Source organism: Nerophis ophidion, linkage group LG09 (assembly GCF_033978795.1).
Source record: "Nerophis ophidion isolate RoL-2023_Sa linkage group LG09, RoL_Noph_v1.0, whole genome shotgun sequence".
Taxonomy (NCBI): Eukaryota; Metazoa; Chordata; class Actinopteri; order Syngnathiformes; family Syngnathidae; genus Nerophis; species Nerophis ophidion.
In genome coordinates, this window is record NC_084619.1 from 60,794,536 (window position 1) to 60,822,254 (window position 27,719).

Genomic DNA, 27,719 nt, shown 5'->3' on the forward strand with positions numbered 1-27,719 from the left:
CCTTAAGAGACAAGGCCCTGGGCAACCAAGGGAGAGTGTCTCACGCACACACACTCACGCACACACACGCACGCACACACACACACACACACACACACACACACACAAACACACACACACACTTAAACTTCGAGAGAGAGCGAGAGAGAGAGAGAGAGAGAGGCTGGTACAAAAAGTCTCACACACTCATCTCATCACACACACCAACTGTGTTGTCATCCCAACAACTCACTTTGCTCGCTGCGTCCCTATCAGAAAGCGTCGACTGGCCTCCTCCAACACCTGGCGAACACCTGAACCTTTTCCAACACCGCCACCTGCTGGAGAACCACTGACGAACTCCTGCCTTGCTCAAAGGGGCCTTGCCAAACCGCTAGAACCTTCCTCTGAGGCTGTGATAGACCACCGTCGCTCTCATCAGGTAGTCGTTGTTGGTCTGCAACATCACACACACACACACACACACACACACGCACACACACACACACACACACACACACAGAACAAGTTTTACAGACTCTGTACACACGTCCTCTGCAGAGGACATGCTTAATTAATTAAAGGAACTGTGTGAAATCAAATCACAACGCCAGCACTAAAATAGTAATAACAGCTAATTTTTAACTCCTCAAAGAAGTTTTGTGTAACACAACAAGACATGACTTTATTATTATTGTCTATTTATAAAATGGGGGGGAAGGGAAAACATCCAATAGTCAACGTCAACCAAGATATAAGCCTGTAAATATGGTCAATAATATACAGAAGTCACATAATATTCATATTTGTCGTCTTTTAGAAAAGGGGCTTATGTCACATTTACACATCTCTCAAGGACAAAAACACAAAGAGTTTGGGGGGGAAATTAGACACAAAAATCGATTGTGTGCGGTATTATCCCGATTTTAAATCAATTCATAATTCCCCCCCCTAAAAAAAATTTGAAATATGGTAACACTTTTGTGTGGGGAACATATTCACCATTGATTAGTTGCTTATTAAAGTAAAAAAGACTTAATTTAGAGTTATTTGGACACGAGTGGAACATATATCAGGGTTAGGGTTACTAATAAGCAATAAGGGTGTGGGTTAGGATTAGTTACCTCTTAGTTAATGGCTTACTGGTTGTATAATAAAACCATGTAGATTAAGGCATTAATAACATGTTGCTAATTTGCATGTTAATAAGCAACTAATTAATGGTGGATATGTGTTCCCCATATTAAAGTGTTACCAAATATATATATATATATATATATACACAAACCCCATTTCCATATGAGCTGGGAAATTGTGTTAGATGTAAATATAAGCGGAATACAATGATTTGCAAATCAATTTCAACCCATATTCAGTTGCATATGCTACAAAGACAACATATTTGATGTTGAAACTGATCAACATTTTTTATTTTTGCAAATAATCTTTGACTTTAGAATTTGATACCAGCAACACGTGACAAAGAAGTTGGGAAAGGTGGCAATAAATACTGATATAGTTGAGGAATGCTCATCAAACACTTATTTGGAACATCCCACAGGTGTGCAGGCTAATTGGGAACAGTTGGGTGCCATGATTGGGTGTAAAAACAGCTTCCCAAAAAATGCTCAGTCTTTCACAAGAAAGGATGGTGCGAGGTACACCCTTTTGTCCACAACTGTGTGAGTAAATAGTAAAACAGTTTAAGAACAACGTTTCTCAAAGTGCAATTGCAAGAAATTTAGGGATTTCAACATCTACGGTCCATATCATCATCAAAAGGTTCAGAGAATCTGGAGAAATCAAATCACTCCACGTAAGCGGCATGGCCGGAAACCAACATTGAATGACCGTGACCTTCGATCCCTCAGACGGCACTGTATCAAAAACCGACATCAATCTCTAAAGGATATCACCACATGGTTCAAATCCAGGCTCGGGATCTTTGTGTGGAGTTTGCATGTTCTCCCCGTGAATGCGTGGGTTCCCTCCGGGTACTCCGGCTTCCTCCCACCTCCAAAGACATGCACCTGGGGATAGGTTGATTGGCAACACTAAATTGGCCCTAGTGTGTGAATGTGAGTGTGAATGTTGTCTGTCTATCTGTATTGGCCCTGAGATGAGGTGGCGACTTGTCCAGGGTGTACCCCGCCTTCCGCCCGATTGTAGCTGAGATAGGCGCCGGCGCCCCCCGCGACCCCAAAAGGGAATAAGCGGTAGAAAATGGATGGATATATATATCCATCCATTTTCTAACCGGTTTTGAAAAAGTTTCATTATGTTTATTATATCAAATATTACATGGCGAAAATCGGGTTGAACCAGGAATTGATTCTGGATTAGTCACCCCAGGAAATAGAATCAAATTAAATTGTTAGGTTTCCATACATTCACATCCCTAACACACACACACACACGTCAGGTATGACCTCGTGGGGACCAATACACACAATGTTTGGCCACTTGTCATACACACTTCACACACCATGTAAAAAATAAGAAAAAAAAATACATAGGGCCTAAAAGAAGGACATTCTCTGTGGATTCTAATGATTTGGACCTGTGGGGTCAAGCTGGACCCCATAGCGTGCATAAAATGTCAGGTTTTTGGTCCCACGGGGATAGAAATACAAGCACACACACACACACACAATACTGTACATCTAAATCTGTGGTGTCCAAACATGTAAAGCCCGGGCTTCTTAGATATTATTTAATTTCAGTCCATCAAAACATACAATGTACAATAGGTCAAGATGCCCTGACATCGGAAGGTTGTGAGCTCAAACCCTGGCCGTGTCATACCAAAGACTATAAAAATGGGACCCATTACCTCCCTACTTGGCACTCAACATTAAGGCTTGGAATTGGGGGTTAAAGCATCAAAAATTATTCCCGGGCGCGGCCGCTGCTGCTGCCCACTGCTCCCCTCACCTCCCAGGGGGTGATCAAGGGTGATGGGTCAAATGCAAAGAATAATTTCGCCAAACCTAGTGTATGAGACAATCATTGGTTACTTTAACTTTATATTAGTTCTGTGAATCTTACAACCACTCACGATTCAATTCAGGATCGATTCTCCATTCAAACAGACTCTCTCGCAAAGGAAATTATATTAAAATCTTTTCAAAACAGGTTGCAGGTTAGCAAGCAAGGAGATGGTCTAAAATAACATAATTTAAAAAAATTGATTCTTACTCAAAGAAACAGAAATACATCCATCCATCCATCTTCCTCCGCTTATCCGAGGTCGGGATGCGGGGGCAGCAGCCTAAGCAGGGAAGCCCAGACTTCCCTCTCCCCAGCCACTTCGTCCAGCTCTTCCCGGGGGATCCCGAGGCGTTCCCAGGCCAGCCGGGAGACATAGTCTACCCAACGTGTCCTGGGTCTTCCCCGTGGCCTCCTACCGGTTGGATGTGCCCTGAACACCTCCCTCGGGAGGCGTTCGGGTGGCATCCTGACCAGATGCCCGAACCACCTCATCTGGCTCCTCTCGATGTGGAGGAGCAGCGGCTTTACTTTGAGCTCCTCCCGGATGGCAGAGCTTCTCACCCTATCTCTAAGGGAGAGCCCCCCCACACGGCGAAGGAAACTCATTTCGGCCGCTTGTACCCGTGATCTTGTCCTTTCGGTCATGACCCAAAGCTCATGACCATAGGTGAGGATGGGAACGTAGATCGACCAGTAAATTGAAAGCTTTGCCTTCCGGCTCAGCTCCTTCTTCACCACAACGAATCGGTACAACGTCCGCATTACTGAAGACGCCGCACCGATCCACCTGTCCATCTCACGATCCACTCTTCCCTCACTCGTGAACAAGACTCCTAAGTACTTGAACTCCTCCACTTGGGGCAGGGTCTCCTCCCCAACTCCACCCTTTTCCGGGAGAGAACCATGGACTCGGACTTGGAGGTGCGGATTCTCATTCCGGTCGCTTCACACTCGGCTGCGAACTGATCCAGTGAGAGCTGAAGATCCCGGCCATATGAAGCCATCAGGACCACATCATCTGCAAAAAGCAGAGACCTAATCCCACGGCTACGAAACCGGAACCCCTCAACGCCTTGACTGCGCCTAGAAATTCTGTTCATAAAAGTTATGAACAGAATCGGTGACAAAGGGCAGCCTTGGCGGAATCCAACCCTCACTGGAAACGTGTCAGCTTGATGGCATCCCTCACCGCTGGTGTCCACCAACTGGTTCCAGGATTACCGCCCCACAGCTCCAATTGGCCGCCTCGACAATAGAGGTGCGGAACAATGTCCACTCGGACTCAATGTCCAGCACCTACCTCATGACATGTTCAAAGTTCTTCAGGAGGTAGGAATTGAAACTCTCTCCGACAGGAGACTCTGCCAGACGTTCCCAGCAGACCCTCACAATGCGTTTGGGCCTGCCAGGTCTGTCTGGCATCCTCCGCCACCATCGCAGCCAACTCACCACCAGGTGGTGATCTGTAGAAAGCTCCGCCCCTCTCTTCACCCAAGTGTCCAAAATATGAGGCCGCAAATCCGATGACACAACTACAAAGTCGATCATGGAACTACGGCCTAGGGTGTCCTGGTGCCAAGTGCACATATGGACACCCTTATGTTTGAACATGGTGTTTGTTATGGACAAACTGTGACGAGCACAAAAGTCCGATAACAAAACACCACTCGGGTTCAGGTCCGGGCGGCCATTCTTCCCAATCACGCCTCTCCAGCTTTCACTGTCGTTGCCAACATGAGCGTTGAAGTCCCCCAGCAGAACAAGGGAATCACCAGAGGGAGCACTCTCCAGTATTCCCTCGGGGTGCTGCAATAAATTGATTCACATCAGAATCCCAATGTTTATTTTGTACCATTCTGAATTGATTCGTAATTTTCGAGAATAATTTCTGTTTCTTTTTTGAAAAGAATAATTTCTTTTTCTTTTTTGAAAAGAAACAGAAATTATTCTCGAATATTACAAATCAATTCAGAACGGTAATAAATAAACATTGGGATTCTGATGTGAATCAATTCATTGCAGCACCCCAATGCTGAGTGGTAAAAGTGTATATTATTAATCCCCGCTCCGTAATAGTATGAACAGTTGAGGTTTTTCGCGTTACTTTATGCCTTTTACTGTATTTTCCCCATGTTTGCAGAATTTTAGTATATTTTGTTAAAAGATGGCCACAAATGTCTTCTAGGCATTAAACCACACAACTACTTAGTTTCTGAGCTTCTTTCATCGCGATTAAACCATGCTAATTCAGGAGAGAAGTGGAGTGTTGTTGCAGCTGGAACTAATCGATGCATCACAACAGTCATTTTGTATGGGAAGTATTATTGTATAAAAATTATTTACAAACGTGTATCTCGATCTGTGCACGTGAAATCCGAATGATTGAAATCCGCGTAGGTGTTTTAAGTTGTCTGTCTCTAATCGGAAAGTGACTTTTGCGACACTTCTGCCGTGAACGATTTGAGCGAGCGCATCCAGATTTGTGAGCGTGTGTCACGAAGTGTGCGCGCATTCAGAAGTGTGAGCGTGTGTGCGTATCTGAGATGTGCCTATATTTAACCGACCACGCAATTTAAACCATGTTAGAATTATGCGGCGTGCCACATTAAGTTATGTGACTAGCCAATTTAAAATAATGTGGTGGACTACAATAAAATGACGTGGGGGACCACATAAAATGATGTGTCGTGCCACCACAATAAAATTATGGGACTGGCCACCTTGAAATGAAGTGGCGGGCCACAATAAAATTATATGGCAGACCACAAAAAATTATGTGCCGGGCCACATTAGAATGATGTTGAGGATCGTAATAAAATGATGTGGAGGGTTAATTTAAAATGACAGAGGGCCATTTTATAATGATGTGGCAGACAGCTTAAAATAATTTGGCGGAGCACATAAAATTACGTGGCGGGCCACATTTGAATGATGTAGCAGAACAAATTAAAATGATGTGGAGGGCCATTTTAAAATTACATAGAGGGTTACTTTAAAATAACGTGGAGGACCACATTTAATGATGTGGTATTATATGGGGTGCCACTTTAAATTATGGGACGAGCTGTCTAAAAACTAAGTTGCGGCCCACGATAAAATGACAGGGCAGAGCACATTAAATAATGTGGGGGACCACATAAAATGAAGTGGCGTGCCACAATAAAATTATATGGCAGACCACAAAAAATTATGTGGTGGGCCACTTTAGAATGATGTAGGGGATCATAATGAAATGATGTGGAGGGTTAATTTAAAATGACAGAGGGCCACTTTATAATGATATGGCAGACTACATAAAATAATGTGGAGGACCACATTTAATGATGTGGTGGGCTACATTAGAATTACGTGGGGTGCCACTTTAAATTATGGGACGGGCCATCTAAAAATGATGTGGCGGCCCACGATAAAATGACAGGGCGGATCACATTAAATGAAGTGGCAGTCCACAATATAATTACAGGGCGGAGCACATTAAATGATGTGGCGGACCACATAAAATGATGTGGCAGACCACAAAAAATTATGTGGCAGGCCACATTAGAATGATGTAGGGGAGCATAATAAAATGATGTGGGAGGTTGATTTAAAATGTCAGAGGGCCACATTATAATGACGTGGCAGACCACTTAAAATAATGTGGCGGAGCACATGAAATAACGTGGAGGACCACATTTAATTATGTGGGCCACATTAGAATTATGTGGGGTGCCACTTTAAATTATGGGACGGGCCGTCTAAAAATTAAGTGGCGGCCCACGATAAAATGACAGGGCAGAGCACATTAAATGAAATGTAGGTCCACAATATAATTACAGGGCGGAGCACAGTAAATGATGTGGCGGACCACATTAAATGAAGTGGTGGGCTACAATAACATTTAATGGCAGACCACAAAAAATTATGTGGCGGAGAACATAAAATAACATGGAGGACCACATTTAATGATGTGGTAAGCTGCATTAAAATTAAGTGGGGTGCCAATTTAAATTATGGGACGGGCCGTATAAAATGAAGTGGCGGTCCACGATAAAATGACAGAGCGTAGCACAATAAATGAAGTGGCGGACCACATAAAATGAAGTGGCGGGCCACATTAGAATGATGTAAGGGAGCATAATAAAATTATGTGGGAGGTTAATTTAAAATGACAGAGGGCCACTTTATAATGATGAGGCAGACCACATAAAATAATGTGGTGGAGCACATAAAATAACGTGGAGGACCACATTTAATGATGTGGACCACGTTAGAATTATGTGGGGTGACACTTTAAATTATGGGATGTGCCGTGTAAAAATTAAGTGGCGGCCCACTATAAAAATACAGGACGGAGCACATTAAATGAAGTGGCGGTCCACAATATAATTACAGGGCGGAGCACATTAAATGATGTGGTGGACCACGTTAAATGAAGTGGTGGGCTACAATAAAATTTAATGGCAGACCACAAAAAATTATGTGGCGGAGAACATAAAAAAACATGGAGGACCACATTTAATGATGTGGTGGGCTGCATTAAAATTATGTGGGGTGCCACATTATATTATGGGACGGGCCGTGTAAAAATGAGGTGGCGGCCCGCGATAAAATGTCAGGGCAGAGCACATTAAATGAAGTGGCGGTCCACAATAAAATGACAGAGAGGGGCACATTAAATGATGTGGCGGACCACATAAAATGAAGTTGCGGGCCACATTAGAATGATGTAGGGGAGCATAATAAAATGATGTGGAGGGTTAATTTAAAATGACAGAGGGCCACTTTTTAATGATTTGGCAGACCACATATAATAATGTGGCGGAGCTCATAAAATAATGTGGAAGACCACATTTAATGATGTGGGCCACATTAGAATTATGTGGGGTGCCACTTTAAATTATGGGACGTGCCGTCTAAAAATTAAGTGGCGGCCCACTATAAAAAGACAGGCCCGAGCACATTAAATGAAGTGGCGGCCCACTATAAAAAGACAGGGCGGAGCACAATAAATGAAGTGGCGGTCCACGATAAAATGACAGGGCGGAACACATTAAATGATATGGCGGACCACATTAAATGAAGTGGCGGGCTACAATAAAATTTAATGGCAGACCACAATAAATGAAGTGGCGGTCCACGATAAAATGACAGGGCGGAGCACATTAAATGAAGTGGCAGACCACATAAAATGATGTGGCGTGCCAATTAAAATTATGAGATGGGCCACAAAAAGGAAGTCGCCATCCACATTAAAATCATGCGGTGGGCCACTTATAAATGACGTGGTGGACAACATTAAAACAGTGGCGTGCCATATTAAAATTATGGGACAGACCACACAATTGTGTGAAGGGCCAAGTTGAAATGAAGTGGCAGGGCACATTAAATAAAGTTGAGGGTCGGATTTCAGTTTGACAAAGCAAATTAGTTTGAGTAACTCTGATGGATTGATTGAACCAATCCCAGACCAAGCCTTCAATCACCTCAGCCGACATGTAACCAACCACGGAAGATACTACGCAATGTCAACCAATCGCAAACAACTTAAGGCGGGTCTTGGCGTCTCTCTTGCACGCACCTCAGCTGTAAATTTTTGTGATTGGTTAAAATCGCCAGGAGTCTTCCGTGGTCAGGCACACCTCAGTTTTTCACACACACTTGTCGTGTTACACCCACGGACAACTTAAAACACACGCAGGTCTAATGGTAATACACACACTGGGATTGATACACAGAAGCACACATTAGTGAGATACATGTTGGCAAAAAATGTCGCCACAATAATACTTCCACAGCAAAGAATGACACGTAAACACACAGGAAATAACATTCTACCCTTCTGTGCCAAATTTAACCTCTCACTTGTATTTGCTCATAAATTTTCATTTCAAAACATTCTCAGGTTTGCGTGCGTGTGTGTGTGCGTGTGTGTGTGTGTGTGTGTGTTTGCATAGAAGCAGGATACAGGACAATGCCCAGTGCTGCACACTCACACACACACACACACACACACACACACACACACACACACACACACAAACACAAGCACGCAGGTCAGCCAATAGTCTATACAAGGAAGTAATATTGTTATTAAGTATCCCCGGAGCACTTATGAAAGACATGGCCACACACCCACACACCCACACACACACAAGTTGTGGGATCGCAAAAAACAGGAAAGGAGGGGCGTTCAAGACATCATGACGCTGTGAAAGAATATCCCTGATCTGGTTTGAGCTTAAAAATAAATACAAAAAATATATACTAAATCTGCTGAATAATTGATCACATGTGTATTTGTTATTAATTGGTGTAGAAAAGACTGAAAATAAATGGTAGTGAAATATACAGTAGGATGAGCACAATGAGGGTTTAAGGAGTAAGTGTGTGTGTGTGTGCGTGCGTGCGAGCGTGTGTGTGTGTGTGTGTTTTGCTTCCCTGGGGGAGTGACAGAGGCCAGTGTGGGAAAGGGAATGAATCTCCAGTAAGAAGGGGGCACAAACATTACATTTTAAATAGAGGGGTCATATTGAGGGGTCCAGATTCCATGTGAACCAGCACCAGCGCAACCTTTTACACAGCACCTAAAACAAGCTGACTCGGCACAGAATTATGTGGCGTGCAGCCACTTTAAATTATGTAACAAGCCACTTTAAGTGAAGTGGTGGACTACAGTAAAATGATGTGGAAGATCATAGTAAAATGACGCGACGTGCCACCACAATTAAATTATGGGACGGGCCACCTGGAAATGAAATGGCAAACCAAGATAAAATGAAATGGCAGACCAGAAAAAGTGATATGGCGTGCCATGTTAGAATGATGTAGTGGAGCATATTAAAATGATGTGGAGGGCCACGTTATAATGACGTGGTGGACCAAATAAAATTACGTGGCAGGCCACCTTAGAATGATGTAGCGGACCACATTAAATGATGTGGCTGGCTACATTAGGAATGATGTAGCGGAGCATATTAAAATGATGTGGTGTGCCACATCAAATTATGGGACAGGCCTGTTTAAAATGAATGGTCCATGATAAAATGATATGGCAGACCATATAGATGATTCGGGGGACCATGTTAAATGACGTGGTGGACTACATAAAATTATGTGGCGTGCCACAGTAAAATCATGGGATAGGCCACAATAAAATTAAGTCGCCATCTACATAAAATGACGTGGCGGTTCTCAATAAAATGAAGTCACCATCTACAATAGAATGACAAGGTGGGCCACATTAAAATGTTGTGGTGGAGAACATTAGAACAGTGGCGTGTCATGTTGAAATTATGGGACAGCCCAAATTAAATGAAGTGGCGGTCCACAATAAAATTACATGACAGAACACCTGTGTGTTGAAGTAAACAAACCAAATGAGTGTTATCTCGAATAAGAAAACTCATTAATCATTTTTAATAACAGCGCTATGCTGGCTGAAGATGGCCTTGTTGTATGCTGAAGAACAAAATGATGTTTTACTTGTGTTCCTTCAGTTAGAACCTGACATTGCCGACTGGTACCGAGGTCCAAACCACAGCTCCACCTGACAGGCGAGGAAGGCTGTGACTGACAGCTGATGGCTGACTGGAGTCTGCTGGGAAATTTCCTGGAGGAAGTACAGGAACACTCCACCTCCATTGGCAAGGTAAGAGGCTCAAACATGAAGCAACACACACAATCAAACAATGGACACACAATAGTAAAATGACACTGGACACCTAATAATACGCTCTTAAAATGAAGGAATATTTAAGAAAGGCTTCATAAAGTGTAAGAAAATAGTGCAAGGTGTGACAATGGAGACATAGAGAAACCTGAAAAAGAACCATTTTCTGCAGGTTTAGTGGCAGCAAGTTACAGCTGTGCTCTAAAGGGTGAGCAGGCTAAGGTGGTGTGGTATTAGCAGTCTTGCCTTGCATCATTTACAGACCACATTGGTCTGACTACGATCCCTTTGAAAAAAATCCCAAAAATGACTTGATTATTTATGAGATGGATTAAAGTGCAACCCCTTTATGTTGCAAGCCTCTCTATGTCGACCAACTCTTCAAGTCTGTTCTTCTTACTAAAAAGTGCTGACATAAGTCTTCACACATGGCCGGCCGCTTTTATTTTGAAGCAAAGCTAGTTCCTTTAGCACAGCATCGAGGAGTTCTACCTTTCTTGCGATGTTTGATATCGTCATTACTGTCACAAGCGGTGGAAAAGGGTATTGCCAGCAGGCACACAAGACATTGATACAGCGTTGATTATACATAAATGTTCTTTAAAACTGACTTCTAAACAACGCTGCAAAATAGTAATATTTGTAAATTGGGACAATGTTCACGTTGTTGGTTACGAAATGACCAAATTTCAATGGTCAAATCAACAACAGAAACTGACATTGATTAAACAACGTCATTAAGCATGTTGTTTCAATGTTGCATTTGTGTTGCAGAATATTGGACGTAAAATGACCAACATTCAATGGTCAAATCAAAGTCACAACCTGACATTGATTAAACATCATCAAAAAGCATGTTGTTTCAATGTTGTATTTGTGTTGTAGAATATTGGTTGGTAAATGACCAAATTTCAATGGTAGAATCAATGTCTCTGTCACACCTGGGTGAAGTCTGGTCTGGGTTTCGGCTGGTGTCATTCTGTCATGCTTAAATACTGCCTCTGATTAGTGCTCGAGAAGCAGGTGAGCGGGTGAGCACTAATCAGGGACAGGTGAACACAATAAGTAACTATGGCAACAAAACAAGGGAGTGAAAAACAGGAGGCAATGGAGTGTTAAACAAAACCGAACATAACTAAACAAAACATGATCACAAGACATGACAGAGATAGTTACTTATTGTGTTCACCTGTCTCTGATAAGTGCTCGCCCGCTCACCGGCTTCCCTTGCACTAATCAAGGGTAGTATTTAAGCATGACAGAATGACACCCGCCGAAACCCAGACAAGACTTTACCCAGGTGTGACAGTCACAACCTGACATTGAATAGATGTTGTCAAAAAGCATGTTGTTTTAACGTTGTATTTGTGTTGTAGAATATTGGTTGGGAAATGACCAACATTCAATGGTCAAATCAACATCAGAACCTGACATTGATTAAACGACGTCAAAAAGCTTGTTGTTTCAACGTTGTATTTGTATTGTAGAATATTGGTTGAGAAATGACCACATTTCAATGGTAGAATCAATGTCACCACCTGACATTGAATAAACGTTGCCTAAAAGCATGTTGTTTCAATGTTGCATTTGTGTTGTAAAATATTTGTTGGGAAAATACCAAAATTCAATGGTCAAATCAACGTCACAACCTGACATCGAATAAACGTCATCAAAAAAGCATGTTGTTTCAACGTTGTATTTGTGTTGTAGAATTTTAGTTGGAAAATGACCAAATTTCAATGGTCAAGTCAACGTCACAACCTGACATTGATTAAACAACGTCAAAAAGCATGTTGTTTCAACGTTGTATTTGTGTTGTAGAATATTGGTTGGAAAATGACCAAAGTTCAATGGTCAAATCAACGTCACAACCTGACATCGAAAAAACATAATCAAAAAGCATGCTGTTTCAACGTTGTATTTGTGTTGTAGAATATTGGTTGGGAAATGACCAACATTCAATGGTCAAATCAACATCACAACTTGACATTGAATAAACATTGTCTAAAAGCATCTTGTTTCAACATTGCATTTGTGTTGTAGAATTATGGTTGGGAAATGACCAAAATTCAATGGTCAAATCAACGTCACAACCTAACATTGAATAAACGTTGTCTAAACGCATGTTGTTTCAACATTGTATTTGTGTTGTAGAATTATGGTTGGGAAATGACCAGAATTCAATGGTCAAATCAACGTCCAAACCATAAATTGCATAAATGTAGTTAAAAAGCATGTTGTTTCAACGTTGTATTTGTGTTGTAAAATATTGGTTGGGAAATTACCAAAATGCAATGGTCAACTGAATGTAACAACCTGATATTGAATCAGAATTATGGTGTTTCAACGTTAGGTTTGACTTGCTCAACGTCAAGACCTAATGCAACACGTTGTCAACGTTGTTTCAATGTCTTGTGCCTGCTGGGTTACAACTGGGCACCGCTGCGGCCCATACTGTACAGTTCACAGCTGAAAAACAGATATTTTTCGTCGTTCACTGGCATTCTTTTACTTATCATCCAGGTGTGGTTGACCATCCTGTTTATTTTCCGCATCCTGGTTCTGGGGACGGCGGCCGAGTCGTCTTGGGGCGACGAACAGGAAGACTTCAACTGCGACACGGAACAGCCCGGCTGCGAGAACGTGTGCTACGACAGAGCCTTCCCCATAGCGCACATACGATATTGGGTACGAACACGCTCTCCCCTCCCCAACTCAGACGTTTCCCCTCGTCTGATGAGTCTTTCTACGCGCTCCCAAGGTGCTCCAGATCGTTTTCGTGTCCACGCCCAGCCTGGTCTATATGGGCCACGCCATGCACACGGTACGCAGGGAGGAGAAGAGGCGGCGCCGCGAGGAGGAAGGCGGGGAGAATGGCGAAGGCGAGGAGGACAACGACGACCCGGGAGGGGGCGAAGGAGGCAAGGAGCGAGGGGACAAGGAAGGAAAGGATGCAGGGAAGGAGAAGAACGAAGGTCCGTCACCAGGGAGGGTCCGCCTGAAGGGGGCGCTGCTGCAGACCTACGTGCTGAGTATCCTCATAAGGAGCATCATCGAGGTGAACGGAGCCTTTCACCTCTTTTACTTCCTGATGGATTAGGGCTAAATGAATCAAATTTTAATTTCGATTTTGGCTTCTCAACATCATGAAAATATAATATTCGGGGAAAAAATATTATCAGTTCGGAAAAGGGTGGAGTGCCATCTCCGGGTTGGGGAGGAGACCCTGCCCCAAGTGGAGGAGTGGAAGTACCTCGGAGTCTTGTTCACAAGTGAGAGACGAGTTACTAATTTATGTTCATTTATTTTCCAACTATACTTAAAGTTGAGTTTTGGCAGTGTAATAAATACTAATGTTTTCAAAGTAATGAATGTTGTTAATCGTGAATACAATATCAATCAAAATAATCAGGATTATTATATTTGCCATAATTGTCCAGCCCTATGATTGATCAACTAAAAACACATTGTAAAAATAATTACACAATATCAACACTTTCACTCATAACATTTTTGTTGTTCAGGTGGTCTTCCTGTGTCTGCAGTACTTCCTGTATGGAATATTCCTCCATCCTCTCTATGTGTGCAAGGTGAGAGAAAAACACTTCATTCTTAAAATGCCGCAAATTCCAGACTGTGAGCTGCTACTTTTTTTTTTCTACGCTTAGAACCCCGCGGCTTATAAAACCCTGCGGATAATTTATGGATTTTTCTTCGCTAACGTCCATTATTTTTTGTGTTCAATAGTTTCCAATAAATACTGAAATTGTGTGCTATTGTTTGTGCTATTGCGCCATCTTTTGGACAAGTTCACTCACTGCAGGTGTTGAAAATGTACTTCCTGTTTTAATGCCTTGAACCAGAAGTATAACCATTCGTAGCGTTCCTACTCGTATGGATTCTTCATTCATCACGACAAGCAACGTTTGTAAGTTTTACAATATAATGGGGGTGTAACGGTACGTGTATTTGTATTGAACGTTTTCGGTACGGGGGTTTCGATTCGGTTCTGAGGTGTACAGAACGAGTTTCCACACGGACTTATTAAGTAGCGTACCGCACGTTGTGTAAACAATGCACACTGAGGCACAACACATGGCATGCTAGCAGCGACAGGGCTACGATAGACTGACCGTAACTCCTCTTTTCACCGTATATGTCCTCTTTTGCGGCGCTGTCCGGGTGGAGTTTCTTAAATGCCTCAAATGTCCGGCATCTTAAGTTAGGGTTGCGTGTATTTTCAATGTACGTTCAGGGTTAAGAAGGGGTTAAAAACAAAACCAATTGTGTGCTCAGCATCATTCGTGAGGGAGGGGCAGAGACAGAGAGAGCGAGAGAGTAATGATGAACGTGCTTTTTACCCATAGATTTATCAGATTTTATTTTCTATTATCTATATAGCAGGGGTGTCAAAAGTGTGCCCCGGAAGCCATTTGCGGCCCACAGCTAATGTTTTAAAGGCCCACGGCACATTCTAAAAATACTATTAAAATAAACAAAAACATAAACAAAAGTGAAATAAAAAAGCTTAAAGGCTAAATGTAATTTGGAAAAAGTTGTAACGTTGACTAATAAAACAAAGATTTTTTTTTTTTCTTTCAAACTGTCATTGCTCAAAACAAAATATTGAATCAAAATCAATGTTATTATGAATTATTGACCTATCCAAGGTTCCGATTACTTCACATCAAATATTCTACTAAGAAAAATATTTTTGGTGGAAGATTTTTCAAATTTGGTAAATAAATAACCCAAAAAATTTATATTTTGTTGTTTTCTTACTGTACTGAAAATGAACCGAACCTAACGTAATGAAATCGAGCTAGCGGTGATAGCAGTAGCTAATATGCTAAGACATTTACGAGTGTCTTTGTTAGTATTATTAACTACGCGTAGTATAATTTTTGTATTGTTTCAGTACTGTAAATTCCTCAGTAAATTCACCAAAACGTCACTGATTGGAGAGCTAGCTTCCACAGCGACTTGGTCCATGATGATGACTTACGTTTTGCTTGATCAGCCGTTTTACTGCCATGTTACAGACACCATTTGGGAACATTTATATAATATTTATGTGTAAATAACTCATGTCACAACGTATATGTCTGTGGGTTTTAGTCCGGAGCGGCTAATATATGTGAAACATTTTTTTTGTAAAATTTAGTGAGTGTGGCTTATCTACCGTTGCGTCCTATCGTCCCGAAAATACACTATTTTTTTAAATCCATTAAGCATGCGTGTGTGTGTGTGTCTTTGCACTTAGGCGTGGCCCTGCCCACACCCCGTCAACTGCTACGTGTCACGACCCACGGAGAAAAACGTCTTCATCGTGTTCATGTTGGTGGTGTCGGCCGTGTCGCTGGTGCTCAGCGTGTTAGAGCTCCACCACCTGGCCTGGAGGCACTTCTGCAGGTAAACGGACACGCGGTGTATGTACATGTACGCGTGTATTTGTACATGCAGATGTGCACATCTCTACTTTCTAATGGCAATCATTGGTGCATCACCTACATCAGGGGTTGGCAACCCAAAATGTTGAAAGAGCCATATTCGACCAAAAATACAAAAACAAATCTGTCTGGAGCCGCAAAAAATAAAAGCCATATTACATACAGATAGTGTGTCATGAGATATAAATTTATTTATGAGGATTTAAAGGAAACTAAATGAGCTCAAATATAGCTACAAATGAGGCATAGTAATGCAATATGTACGTACTGTATAGCTAGACTAAATAGCATGTTAGCATCGATTAGCTTGCAGTCATGCAGTGACCAAATATGTCTGATTAGCACACTCCACATTAGTCAATAACATCAACAAAACTCCCCTTTGTGCATTCATGCACAACCTTATAAGTTTGGTGGACAAAATCAGACAGAAAAAGAAGTGGCATAAATCACGTCTGAGAAAGTCGGAGAAAGTTATGCATGCAAACAAACCAGGGTGAGTTCAAGGACCGCCAAAATTAGTAGGACAAAACGGCGCTCGCCAAATACTCGAATCAGTGAAGCATGTTTAATATTAACAGTGTGCTTTATAGCAAATAGGGAGGTTTGTGTCATGTTTGTCCTCCTACAGAAACCAAATTAAAACAAAAAATATGTTTTTTCCCCTCATCTTTTTCCATTTTTCATATATTTTTGAAAAAGCTCCAGAGAGCCACTAAGACGGCGCTAAAGAGCCGTATGCAGCTCCAGAGCCGCGGGTTGCCGACCCCTGACCTACATAGAGTTAAGGGTCTAGTATTCACAGCCGCGCCCGCATATTCGTTGATTTAAATAAAAAAAAAATCAATTTGTTATTTCATATTTACAGATTATTGAAAATTTAAACTCTCAAAAAATGTCTGCAGTAATTTAAATATTACAAAATCAACAACATTTGCTACCACACAGATCACAACACCAACACATAGTGTCGCTTCCCGGTACCTGGGTATCAATACCAGTACTAAACAATACCAATGTTCGGTACTTTTGTGTACTAGTATGGTCAAAGTGCAGAAGCGTTACTACACTGGCGTAGAATCTAAGAAAATTACTTGAAATATACGGAGCGGTATATTCGAAATGCCATCTGTCCATCCATTTTCTACCGTTTGTCCCGTTCGTGGTCGCTGGAGCCTATCTCACCCTTGACAAGTCCCCACCTCATAGCAGATATTCGAAATGGCCGACTAAATTTTTGGCATTTCTTTAATGTTTAGAGGTATTTTCACATACGTTGCAGATTGTAAATACAATTGGTTTTGATTTAAAGGATACAACGAACACAAACATGCATCGAAAGCAACTTTGTTTTTCTACTCTACTGCTACTTTTAACGAAACACTTTTCACGTTTTTTTTTTAAACTACCAATATATGTTTGGCCTAAAAATACCGGAATACCAAGCCAAAGATTAGACCATGACTTAATTCCATCTGATGTACGGATCATCTTTTATTATCATGCATTAATATTAGCAATGAGCACCTATCATTTCAAATGTTAGTAAGTGTGAAAAGTACTGTATTTTTCGGATTATAAATCGCTCCGGAGTATATGTCCCACCGGCCGAAAATGCAAAATAAAGAAGGAAAAAAACATATATACATCGCACTGGAGTATAAGTCGCATTTTTGGGGGAAATTTATTTGATGAAATCCAACACCAAGAATAGACATTTGAAAGGCAATTCAAAATAAATAAAGAATAGTGAACAACAGGCTGAATAAGTGTACGTTATATGAGGCATAAATAACCAACGGAGAACGTGCCTGGTATGTTAACATATTATGGTAAGAGTCATTCAAGTAACTATACCATATAGAACATGCTATATGTTTACCAAACAATCTGTAACTCCTAATCGATAAATCAGATGAAATCTTCTTCCTCGATGTCGCTTCCAAACAACTCTGACAACTCCAAAGGTATGTGCCGCTTCCTCTTGTCGCTTTCTGCTGCATATTTCACTACGTCCAGCTTGTAATCTGCAGTACATGATTTCCTTTTCGGTGCCATTTTAGTTCAGCCCTTCTCAGTTTTTATAAGTTAACGCCAACGTTGAAATGATCCATTTTAAAAACAAAGGCAGTAGCATATAGCAGTTAGCATCCCATCACCCACAATGCACTTCTGCCATGACCCTCCCCCGCCAAATTCTTATTGGTTGACGTGTGTGTGACGATTGCTGACGTGTGTGTGACAGTTGCTGACATTTTCTTCGTCTCTTCCGCAAATTTTACGGTAATGTGTTAATGATTTCACACATAAATCGCATCCCCGGCCAAACAATGAAAAAAACTGCAATTTATAATCCGAAAAATACAGTATGCATTTTTATAGAATAGAATAGAATAGAATAGAGTTTTATTGTCATTATTGCAATGAACAGGTTCAACAAAGAAATTGGAGCAGCTCCTCCTAAGGTGCATATACAATATGGTATGTGAGTGTACATATTTTCGGGGGGGGGGGGCTGGAAACGTAACCTCCGATTTACTGCTGTTTCAAGTCACTGTACAAAGAAAAGCAAACATTAAAAAAAAAAACAAGTGTGAATAAAAGGCTCTTTATTCATCTCAAATTGTGTTACTAATTACTGTAGTTTCCGGGCTATAGAGAGCGACAGGATAAAAACAGCACCCACTAAAGTTTGGAAGAAAAAAATATTTTTCCATATATTAGCCACAGGTGTATACGTTGTGAAATGAATTATTTACACATAAATATTTTGTAAAATGTTTATTTACATACCTTAATTGTGTCTGTGACACGGCAGTAAAACGGCTGATCAAACAAAACAGAAGTCATTGTCATGGACCCACAAGCTGCGGAATTAAAATGACATGAAGGTCAAACAATGAAAAAAACTGCGATTTATAATCCGAAAAATACGGTATGCATTTTTATGTGAGTGTACATATTTAAGGGGGGGACTGGAAACGTAACCTCCGATTTACTGCTGTTTCAAGTCACTGTACAAAGAAAAGCAAACATTACAAAAAAAACCAAGTGTGAATAAAAGGCTCTTTATTCATCTCAAATTGTGTTACTAATTACTGTAGTTTCCGGGCTATAGAGAGCGACAGGATAAAAACAGCATCCACTAAAGTTTGGAAGAAAATTTTTTTTTTCCATATATTAGCCACAGATGTATACGTTGTGAAATGAATTATTTACACAGAAATATTTAGTAAAATGTTTATTTACATACCTTAATTGTGTCTGTGACACGGCAGTAAAACGGCTGATCAGACAAAACAGAAGTCATCGTCATGGACCCACAAGCTGCGGAATTAAAATGACATGAAGGTCAAACAATGAAAAAAACTGCGATTTATAATCCGAAAAATACGGTATGCATTTTTATGTGAGTGTACATATTTAAGGGGGGGGACTGGAAACGTAACCTCCGATTTACTGCTGTTTCAAGTCACTGTACAAAGAAAAGCAAACATTACAAAAAAAAAAAACAAGTGTGAATAAAAGGCTCTTTATTCATCTCAAATTGTGCTACTAATTACCGTAGTTTCCGGGCTATAGAGAGCTACGGGATAAAAACAGCACCCACTAAAGTTTGGAAGAAAAAAATATTTTTCCATATATTAGCCACAGATGTATACGTTGTGAAATGAATTATTTACACAGAAATATTTTGTAAAATGTTTATTTACATACCTTAATTGTGTCTGTGACACGGCAGTAAAACGGCTGATCAAACAAAACAGAAGTCATCGTCATGGACCCACGAGCTGCGGAATTAAAATGAAATGAAGGTCAAACAATGAAAAAAACTGCGATTTATAATCCGAAAAATACAGTATGCATTTTTATTTGAGTGTACATATTTACGGGGGGGGACTGGAAACGTAACCTCCGATTTACTGCTGTTTCAAGTCACTGTACAAAGAAAAGCAAATATTACTAAAAAAAACAAGTGTGAATAAAAGGCTCTTTTTTCATCTCAAATTGTGTTACTAATTACCGTAGTTTCCGGGCTATAGAGAGCAGCGGGATAAAAACCGCACCCACTAAAGTTTGGAAGAAAAAAATATTTTTCCATATATTAGCCACAGATGAATACGTTGTGAAATGAATTATTTACACAGAAATATTTAGTAAAATGTTTATTTACATACCTTAATTGTGTCTGTGACACGGCAGTAAAACGGCTGATCAGACAAAACAGAAGTCATCGTCATGGACCCACAAGCTGCGGAATTAAAATGACATGAAGGTCAAACAATGAAAAAAACTGCGATTTATAATCCGAAAAATACGGTATGCATTTTTATGTGAGTGTACATATTTAAGGGGGGGACTGGAAACGTAACCTCCGATTTACTGCTGTTTCAAGTCACTGTACAAAGAAAAGCAAACATTACAAAAAAAAAAACAAGTGTGAATAAAAGGCTCTTTATTCATCTCAAATTGTGCTACTAATTACCGTAGTTTCCGGGCTATAGAGAGCTACGGGATAAAAACAGCACCCACTAAAGTTTGGAAGAAAAAAATATTTTTCCATATATTAGCCACAGATGTATACGTTGTGAAATGAATTATTTACACAGAAATATTTTGTAAAATGTTTATTTACATACCTTAATTGTGTCTGTGACACGGCAGTAAAACGGCTGATCAAACAAAACAGAAGTCATCGTCATGGACCCACGAGCTGCGGAATTAAAATGAAATGAAGGTCAAACAATGAAAAAAACTGCGATTTATAATCCGAAAAATACAGTATGCATTTTTATTTGAGTGTACATATTTACGGGGGGGGACTGGAAACGTAACCTCCGATTTACTGCTGTTTCAAGTCACTGTACAAAGAAAAGCAAACATTACTAAAAAAAACAAGTGTGAATAAAAGGCTCTTTTTTCATCTCAAATTGTGTTACTAATTACCGTAGTTTCCGGGCTATAGAGAGCAGCGGGATAAAAACCGCACCCACTAAAGTTTGGAAGAAAAAAATATTTTTCCATATATTAGCCACAGATGAATACGTTGTGAAATTAATTATTTACACAGAAATATTTTGTAAAATGTTGATTTACATAACTTAATTGTGTCTGTGACACGGCAGTAAAACGGCTGATCAAACAAAACAGAAGTCATCGTCATGGACCCACGAGCTGCGGAATTAAAATGACATGAAGGTCAAACAATGAAAAAAACTGCGATTTATAATCCGAAAAATACAGTATGCATTTTTATGTGAGTGTACATATTTACGGGGGGAGGGGGACTGGAAACGTAACCTCCGATTTACTGCTGTTTCAAGTCACTGTACAAAGAAAAGCCAACATTACAAAAAAAAAACAAGTGTGAATAAAAGGCTCTTTGTTCATCTCAAATTGTGTTACTAATTACCGTAGTTTCCGGGCTATAGAGAGCAGCGGGATAAATGGAAGAAAAAAATATTTTTCCATATATTAGCCACAGATGAATACGTTGTGAAATTAATTATTTACACAGAAATATTTTGTAAAATGTTGATTTACATACCTTAATTGTGTCTGTGACAGGCAGTAAAACGGCTGATCAAACAAAACAGAAGTCATGGTCATGGACCCACGAGCTGCGGAATTAAAATGACATGAAGGTCTACTTTAAAATAACGTGGCGGACTTCATAAAATGATGTGGCGTGCCACAAGTAAATTATGGGACGGGCCAAATTAAAATGAAGCGGCAGTCCATGATAAATACGTGGAGGACCACAAATGATTATATTAAATCAGCTAAACAGACTCAATAACTCCACGGTGACATTTTGGGGATTTCATGAAACTGAAACAATACAAAAACAATGCCATTGTAATTTAATAATACTAACACAGACATTTGTAAACTGGCGTCAGTACATTAGGATAGCATATACAAATATGCATGAACACACTCCTACAGACATCACACATGGGACGGTTTAGTAAGTAAGGATTGTTTTAGTTAAACTGTAAAACCTACAAATGTTGCTTGGAGCGATGAATGAAGAATCTATTCGAGTAGGAACGCTATCGACGGAAAGAAGACTGAACAAAACTTTGGTTGAGGGAAAAGAAACACCATGGACACTGTGGAGAATGGATATATTTTTAAGAGTTCTTTCTTTATTCATAGTCATGTTTAAAGCAGTTAATATTTTCCCATGTGTACTCTTTTTGCTTGTATCTTATGTCCGCAAGTAAACTCCGTGCTTTACCTTGAAGCAGACCTGGGCAAATTAAGGCCGGGGCCGTTGAGCTTTTCAATCTGGCCTGCCGGATATTCCCAAATAATTGTTTTAGATGTTTAAGATGGAAACTGTTATTGCCATTATGATGTGCAGTCATGTTTTCTAATGACCGCAAGTCTTCAACAATACTAAGTCTTTCAATGTTTGGAATCTGCATCTGTACTAGTTACTATGGTCATCTAATTAGTTGCTATGGGCATCTAATTAGTTGTTATGGTCATCTAATTAGTTACTATGGTCATGTAATTACTTACTATGGTCACTGTTTGTTGCATTTTGTTTGCGTTTCGGTTGATTGTAAAATATGTTGTCAATATTCAGTGTTTTATCATTCATAGTTATATTGTAAATCCCACATTCCTTATTTACATGTACATTCTGGGTGTCAAATTGAGTAAAAAAAATTCAGGTTCTGTATTAGTGTTCTAAAAATAGACACACTTTTTTATCTAAATCAGGCACCCCGGAGTAAAATAATTGCCCAGGCCTGCCTTGAAGGGTTGGAATGTGAGAGTATTGGATACTCCTTTTCTACCTTATTCCTGTATTCCTTTCTGGACAGGGTGTGGGCTGTTTTCGTATTCAATAAGTTGTCTCTTCCCGTTTGATTTTCAGACCTCTTCTAGATGCTGGTAATAGCGCACTGTAGGACTGGTCTCCTAAAGCTTTAGTAAAACTTGATAATATTCCTATTCTGTCTTGACGGTCCTTCTTACTCAACATATATGTCCTCAGAAAGAACTTGAGATTGACCAGTCACTTTAATTCCCTGAGAGGAAGACTGGTCAAACGCAACAACACTTGTTTTCAGTTTACAGCATCAAAACCCGGAAGTACGTTTTAAACCGGCAAACCCTGCGGTGAACAAACTTGTCCAAAAGATGGTGCCCTAGCACAAACAATAACACACCATTTCAGTCCTTTGCTTGGGCTCAATGCAAACTTTTGAACACAAAACATAAAATTGTTTATACGGCCACCCTCAGTGTGACCTGTATGGCTGTTGAACAAGCATGCCTTGATGAACAATCAATCCACGACCTCGCTCTCTCTGTCTCTGCTCTTCCCTCATGAATGCTGCTGCGTGCGCACACCTTCACAATTTGTTTTGTTTTTGACCTCTTTTTAACCTTGTACGTACATTGTAAATACACGCGACCCTGACTCAAAACGACAGACATTTGAGGCATTTAAAGGGGAACAGTATCACAATTTCAAAAGGGTTAAAAGCAATAAAAATCAGTTCCTAGTGGCTTGTTTTATTTTTCGAAGTTTTGTACAAAATTTTACACCTCCCGGAATATCCCTAAAAAAAGCTTTAAAGTTTTTGATTTTCGCTATATGCGATGCGACTGTCCATTTCCCTGTGACGTCATACAGTGCTGCCAATACAAACAACATGGCGGTTACCACAGCAAGATATAGCGACATTAGCTCGGATTCAGACTCGAATTTCAGCGGCTTAAGCGATTCAACAGATAACGCATGTATTGAAACAGATGGTTGGAGTACGGAGGCAGATAGCGAAAACGAAATTGAAGAAGAAATTGAAGATATTGAGCGAATAGCTATTGACGCTATTCGGCCATAGCATGGGTGTACCTTATGAAGTGGCCCATAGCATGGCTGCCTTATTAGCATCGCCGGTAAAATGTGCGGACCAAACGATCAGGACTTTCGCATCTTTGGACACTGGAGCAACTTAAATCCGTCGATTGGTAAGTGTTTGTTTCGCATTAAATGTGGGTATCTAGTTTCAAATGTACATACAGCTAGCGTAAATAGCATGTTAGCATCGATTAGCATAGCATGTTAGCATCCATTCGCTGGCAGTCATGCCGCGACCAAATATGTATGATTAGCACATAAGTCAACAACATCAACAAAACTCACCTTTGTGATTTCGTTGACTTAATCGTTGCAAATGCATCTGCAGGTTATCCATACATCTCTGTGCCATGTCTGTCTTAGCATCGCCGGTAAAATGTGCAGACGCTCAATGGGGGTCTGGCGGAAGATACTTTCGCATCTTCGGTGCAACTTGAATCCCTCCCTGTTAGTGTTGTTACACCCTCCTCCGGCATGATGTCTCCAAGGTTCCAAAAAATAGTCGAAAAAACGGAAAATAACAGAGCTGAGACCCGGTGTTTGTAATGTGAAAATGAAAATGGCGGCTGTATTACCTCGGTGACGTCACGTTCTGACGTCATCGCTACAAGACCGATAAACAGAAAGGCGTTTAATTCGCCAAAATTCACCCATTTAGAGTTCGGAAATGGGTTAAAAAAATACATGGTCTGTTTTCTGCAACATCAAGGTATATATTGATGCTTGCATAGGTTTGGTGATAATGTTTCCCTTTAAGAAACCCCGCCCGGACAGCCCTGCAAAAGAGGACATGCCCGGGGAAAAGAAGACGTATGATCAGTCTACATTATGGGCATTAGCGAAAAAAATCCATTAATTAGCTGCTCTGTCTTATAAGTTGCAGGGTTCAAAATCTAGGACAAAAGTAGCGGCTTGTACGGTAAATGTGGATTGTACTAAAAACATTTAACTCAAAAATTGACTTGTTGCCTCTTCTTTGCAGACGCTTGTTTTCCTCAAAGAACGTGGAGACCCCTGCGCTAGCCAAGCAATGTCCCAGGTCGCCGCCCCCGCCCTCCACCCCGCCTCCTGACTTCAGCCAGTGTGTGATTGGCCCCTCGCACTTCCTGGCCCTCCCTTTCCCCAACCACCGCCTGGCTCACCAGCAAAACTCCGCAAACATGGCCGCCGAGCAGCACAAGATGGCCGCCACGGTGGGCGAGGAGAGCCTACTCCAGATGGGCTGCTACTCGCCCGGCTGGCAGAGGGGCGCCGACATGGCCTGCTTCAACCACGCCGGCGGCGTGGACTGCGCACGGGTGAAAAGTGGCACCGTGGCGCGTGCGGTGCCGTGCGCCAGTGGCGAGGTGTGTCAGAGGGACAAACGCAGGCTCAGTAAGACGAGCGCCACGAGCAGCCGAACGAGAGCGGGCGACCTCGCCATCTGACAACGGCTTTCTAGCAGCCGATCGTGACACGTTCGCGTGAGAACACTGAAGGAACACTGGAGCGCTTCATAGCGGCGCTTTTGAGGGTCATTCCGCTCTTTGGACAAATTATTTCTGTCTCCTGGCTTTCATTCCCAATAAATTACGAGTTAGCTTGGCTCACAAAGACGTCCGAGAATCTGCAGCTGGGTCCCAAATGGAATACTTCCGTCAGTAGGCTTCACCAAGTACACTGTGCGGTGTGCACTTAGGACCTGAGGGCGCCATGTTTGAGAGTGAAGTTCTGTCCCAAATCTCTAACTGCTTTCGTACACGCTGAAATATTTACTCCCTTCTTCTTCTCTCCTCTTTAATTGGAGCGGCATAGCTCCGTTTGTAGAGTGGCCGTGCCAGCAACTTGAGGGTTCCAGGTTCGATTCCCGCTTCCGCCATCCTAGTCACTGCCGTTGTGACACTTTACCCACCTGCTCCCAGTGCCACCCACACTGGTTTAAATGTAGGGCTGGGCGATACGGCCTTTAATGAATATCTCGATATTTTTTAGGCCATGTCACGATACACGATGTATATCTCGATATTTTGCCTTAGCCTTAAATGAACACTTGATGCATACAATCACAGCTGTATGATGATTCTATGTGTCTACATTAAAACATTCTTCTTCAAACTGCATTAATATATGCTCGTTTTAAACTTTCATGCAGAGAGGGATAACACAACTAAGTCAGTTGACCAAAAGTGTATTTATTAAACAGTTATTAAGCAGTGGCACAAACATTCATGTCATTTCCAAAAAAAAGAAATGTAAGAGATTTTCAGAGACATTTTAAAACAAGCTATGAGTGCACTGTTGTGCATGATGTCACTACTATGACATCAAAACAATACAAAATTAAAGTGCACTTTTTGCACAGAACGCCAGTACAATAGTTTAAAAAAAATAAAGTGCACTTTTGTGCATGATGTCACACAAGATATAACAAAAAGTTTAAAATAAAAATTAGCTGCATAATAGGAAATCAAATAGCGTATTTCCTTCGCTATGTGGTAGTTTACTGCGGACGTTATCTCCATCTGTTGTTGACTATTTGTTTCATACGGTGTTGATGTTGAAATGGTTGCTTCGGCATTTTGTGGGTGTGGCACCGAACGGAGATGCTGACATGCGGAGTTTCAAACACTCTTCATTTTCTAGCGGGTGATTTTTCAAATGATGCTAAACATTAGTAGAGCTGCTACTCTTTGTAGCAATGCTTTTTCCGCATACTTGACATAGTACAGTTGTCTGTTCAACATCTTCCCTCTTGAAGCCAAACCACCGCCAGACGATGGACCCTGTGCTGTCTTTCTTTGGAATTAATTTTTCTTCCTTCGTTACCAGATTTGCATTTTCTTTCTCTCATATTACCACTCGCAACGCTAGCATCACAGCTAACGTTACCCATTCCGCTACCTCGCTGCTCCGCGAGAGCGTATGACGTTGCGATGTGACGTATGTAAGAAGGTGCGCTTGTTTTACGTCTCTGTGAGAAGTTATGCCCGCAGCTCAAAGCAAATGTGTGAGAACGTATACTCGAATGTCACGATATAGTCATTTTCTATATCGCACAGAGACAAACCCGCGATACATCACGTATATTCGATATATCGCCCAGCCCTATTGAAATGTAACTTCGATATTGGGTTTCACTATGTAAAGCGCTTTGAGTTAGCGCTATATAAATATAATTCACTTCACTTCAATACATAGTCAAGATGGCAACGACTGAGGATGGTCACAGGTCAATTGAGACACGGCCTAGGTTTGAAGGAAGCGGAAAAAAAAACAAAGAGCTGAAAGTGACAAGTCAGGTGACACAATGGTCACATGACTTAATGGTAAATATTACTGCAACTGCATCTGTACTGTGAAAATATGCACAACTTTTGACAAGAGGACACATGAGAACGGGATTGATAACACAAAAGTGGACATAACGACAATCAACGACAAGGATGTACGATTTGTCAAACCCTTTATATGCTCTTAATTTTTTTATATTCAACTTTGTTACATGTACAAATCTGATCTCACTTTGACTAGTTTTTTCCAACTGTCATCACACGCATTAAAATGTCGTTTTTCACTGTGAAAGACGCTCGAAATGACCGTCATTCAACCATTTACTAACTCATGGTCTGTTACGTCACAATAAATTACAAGGAAAAACTTCAAAAGTCCAAACTGGGAAAAAGAAAGGGACCCACCCTGCTGGTTGACCGGCTGTAATGGATGCACAATAGGTGATGTAATTGAATTGTTACATTTGGCATACTTGCCAACCCCCCAGAATTTT

At 41.0% G+C, this 27,719-nt stretch overlaps 2 protein-coding genes across 6 annotated transcripts in view; one reads left to right on the forward strand and one right to left on the reverse strand.

Moving 5' to 3' along the window:
• LOC133559540 (follistatin-related protein 1-like) overlaps positions 1-27,719 on the reverse strand; it is a 71,843-nt gene that overhangs the window by 35,868 nt on the left and 8,256 nt on the right. For 2 of the 4 annotated variants that reach the window (XM_061911395.1, XM_061911393.1), the window contains exon 2: positions 233-436. The exons of the other annotated variants lie outside the window; for them this stretch is intronic. The gene's annotated coding sequence lies outside the window, so the exon portion shown is untranslated. The remainder of the gene's footprint in view (positions 1-232; positions 437-27,719) is intronic. 4 annotated transcript variants of the gene reach the window in all.
• LOC133559537 (gap junction alpha-5 protein-like) lies at positions 10-27,600 on the forward strand. Of its 2 annotated transcripts, none has more exons than XM_061911390.1 (7): positions 10-421; positions 10,453-10,600; positions 13,145-13,309; positions 13,383-13,679; positions 14,146-14,211; positions 15,885-16,033; positions 24,939-27,600. In XM_061911390.1, the coding sequence occupies exons 2-7, from the start codon at positions 10,532-10,534 to the stop codon at positions 25,381-25,383; spliced, it is 1,191 nt and encodes a 396-aa protein (XP_061767374.1). In that variant the 5' UTR covers positions 10-421; positions 10,453-10,531; the 3' UTR covers positions 25,384-27,600. The 2 variants fall into 2 exon arrangements, with proteins under 2 accessions (XP_061767374.1, XP_061767373.1); XM_061911389.1 differs by having other exon boundaries at positions 12-421; positions 10,449-10,600.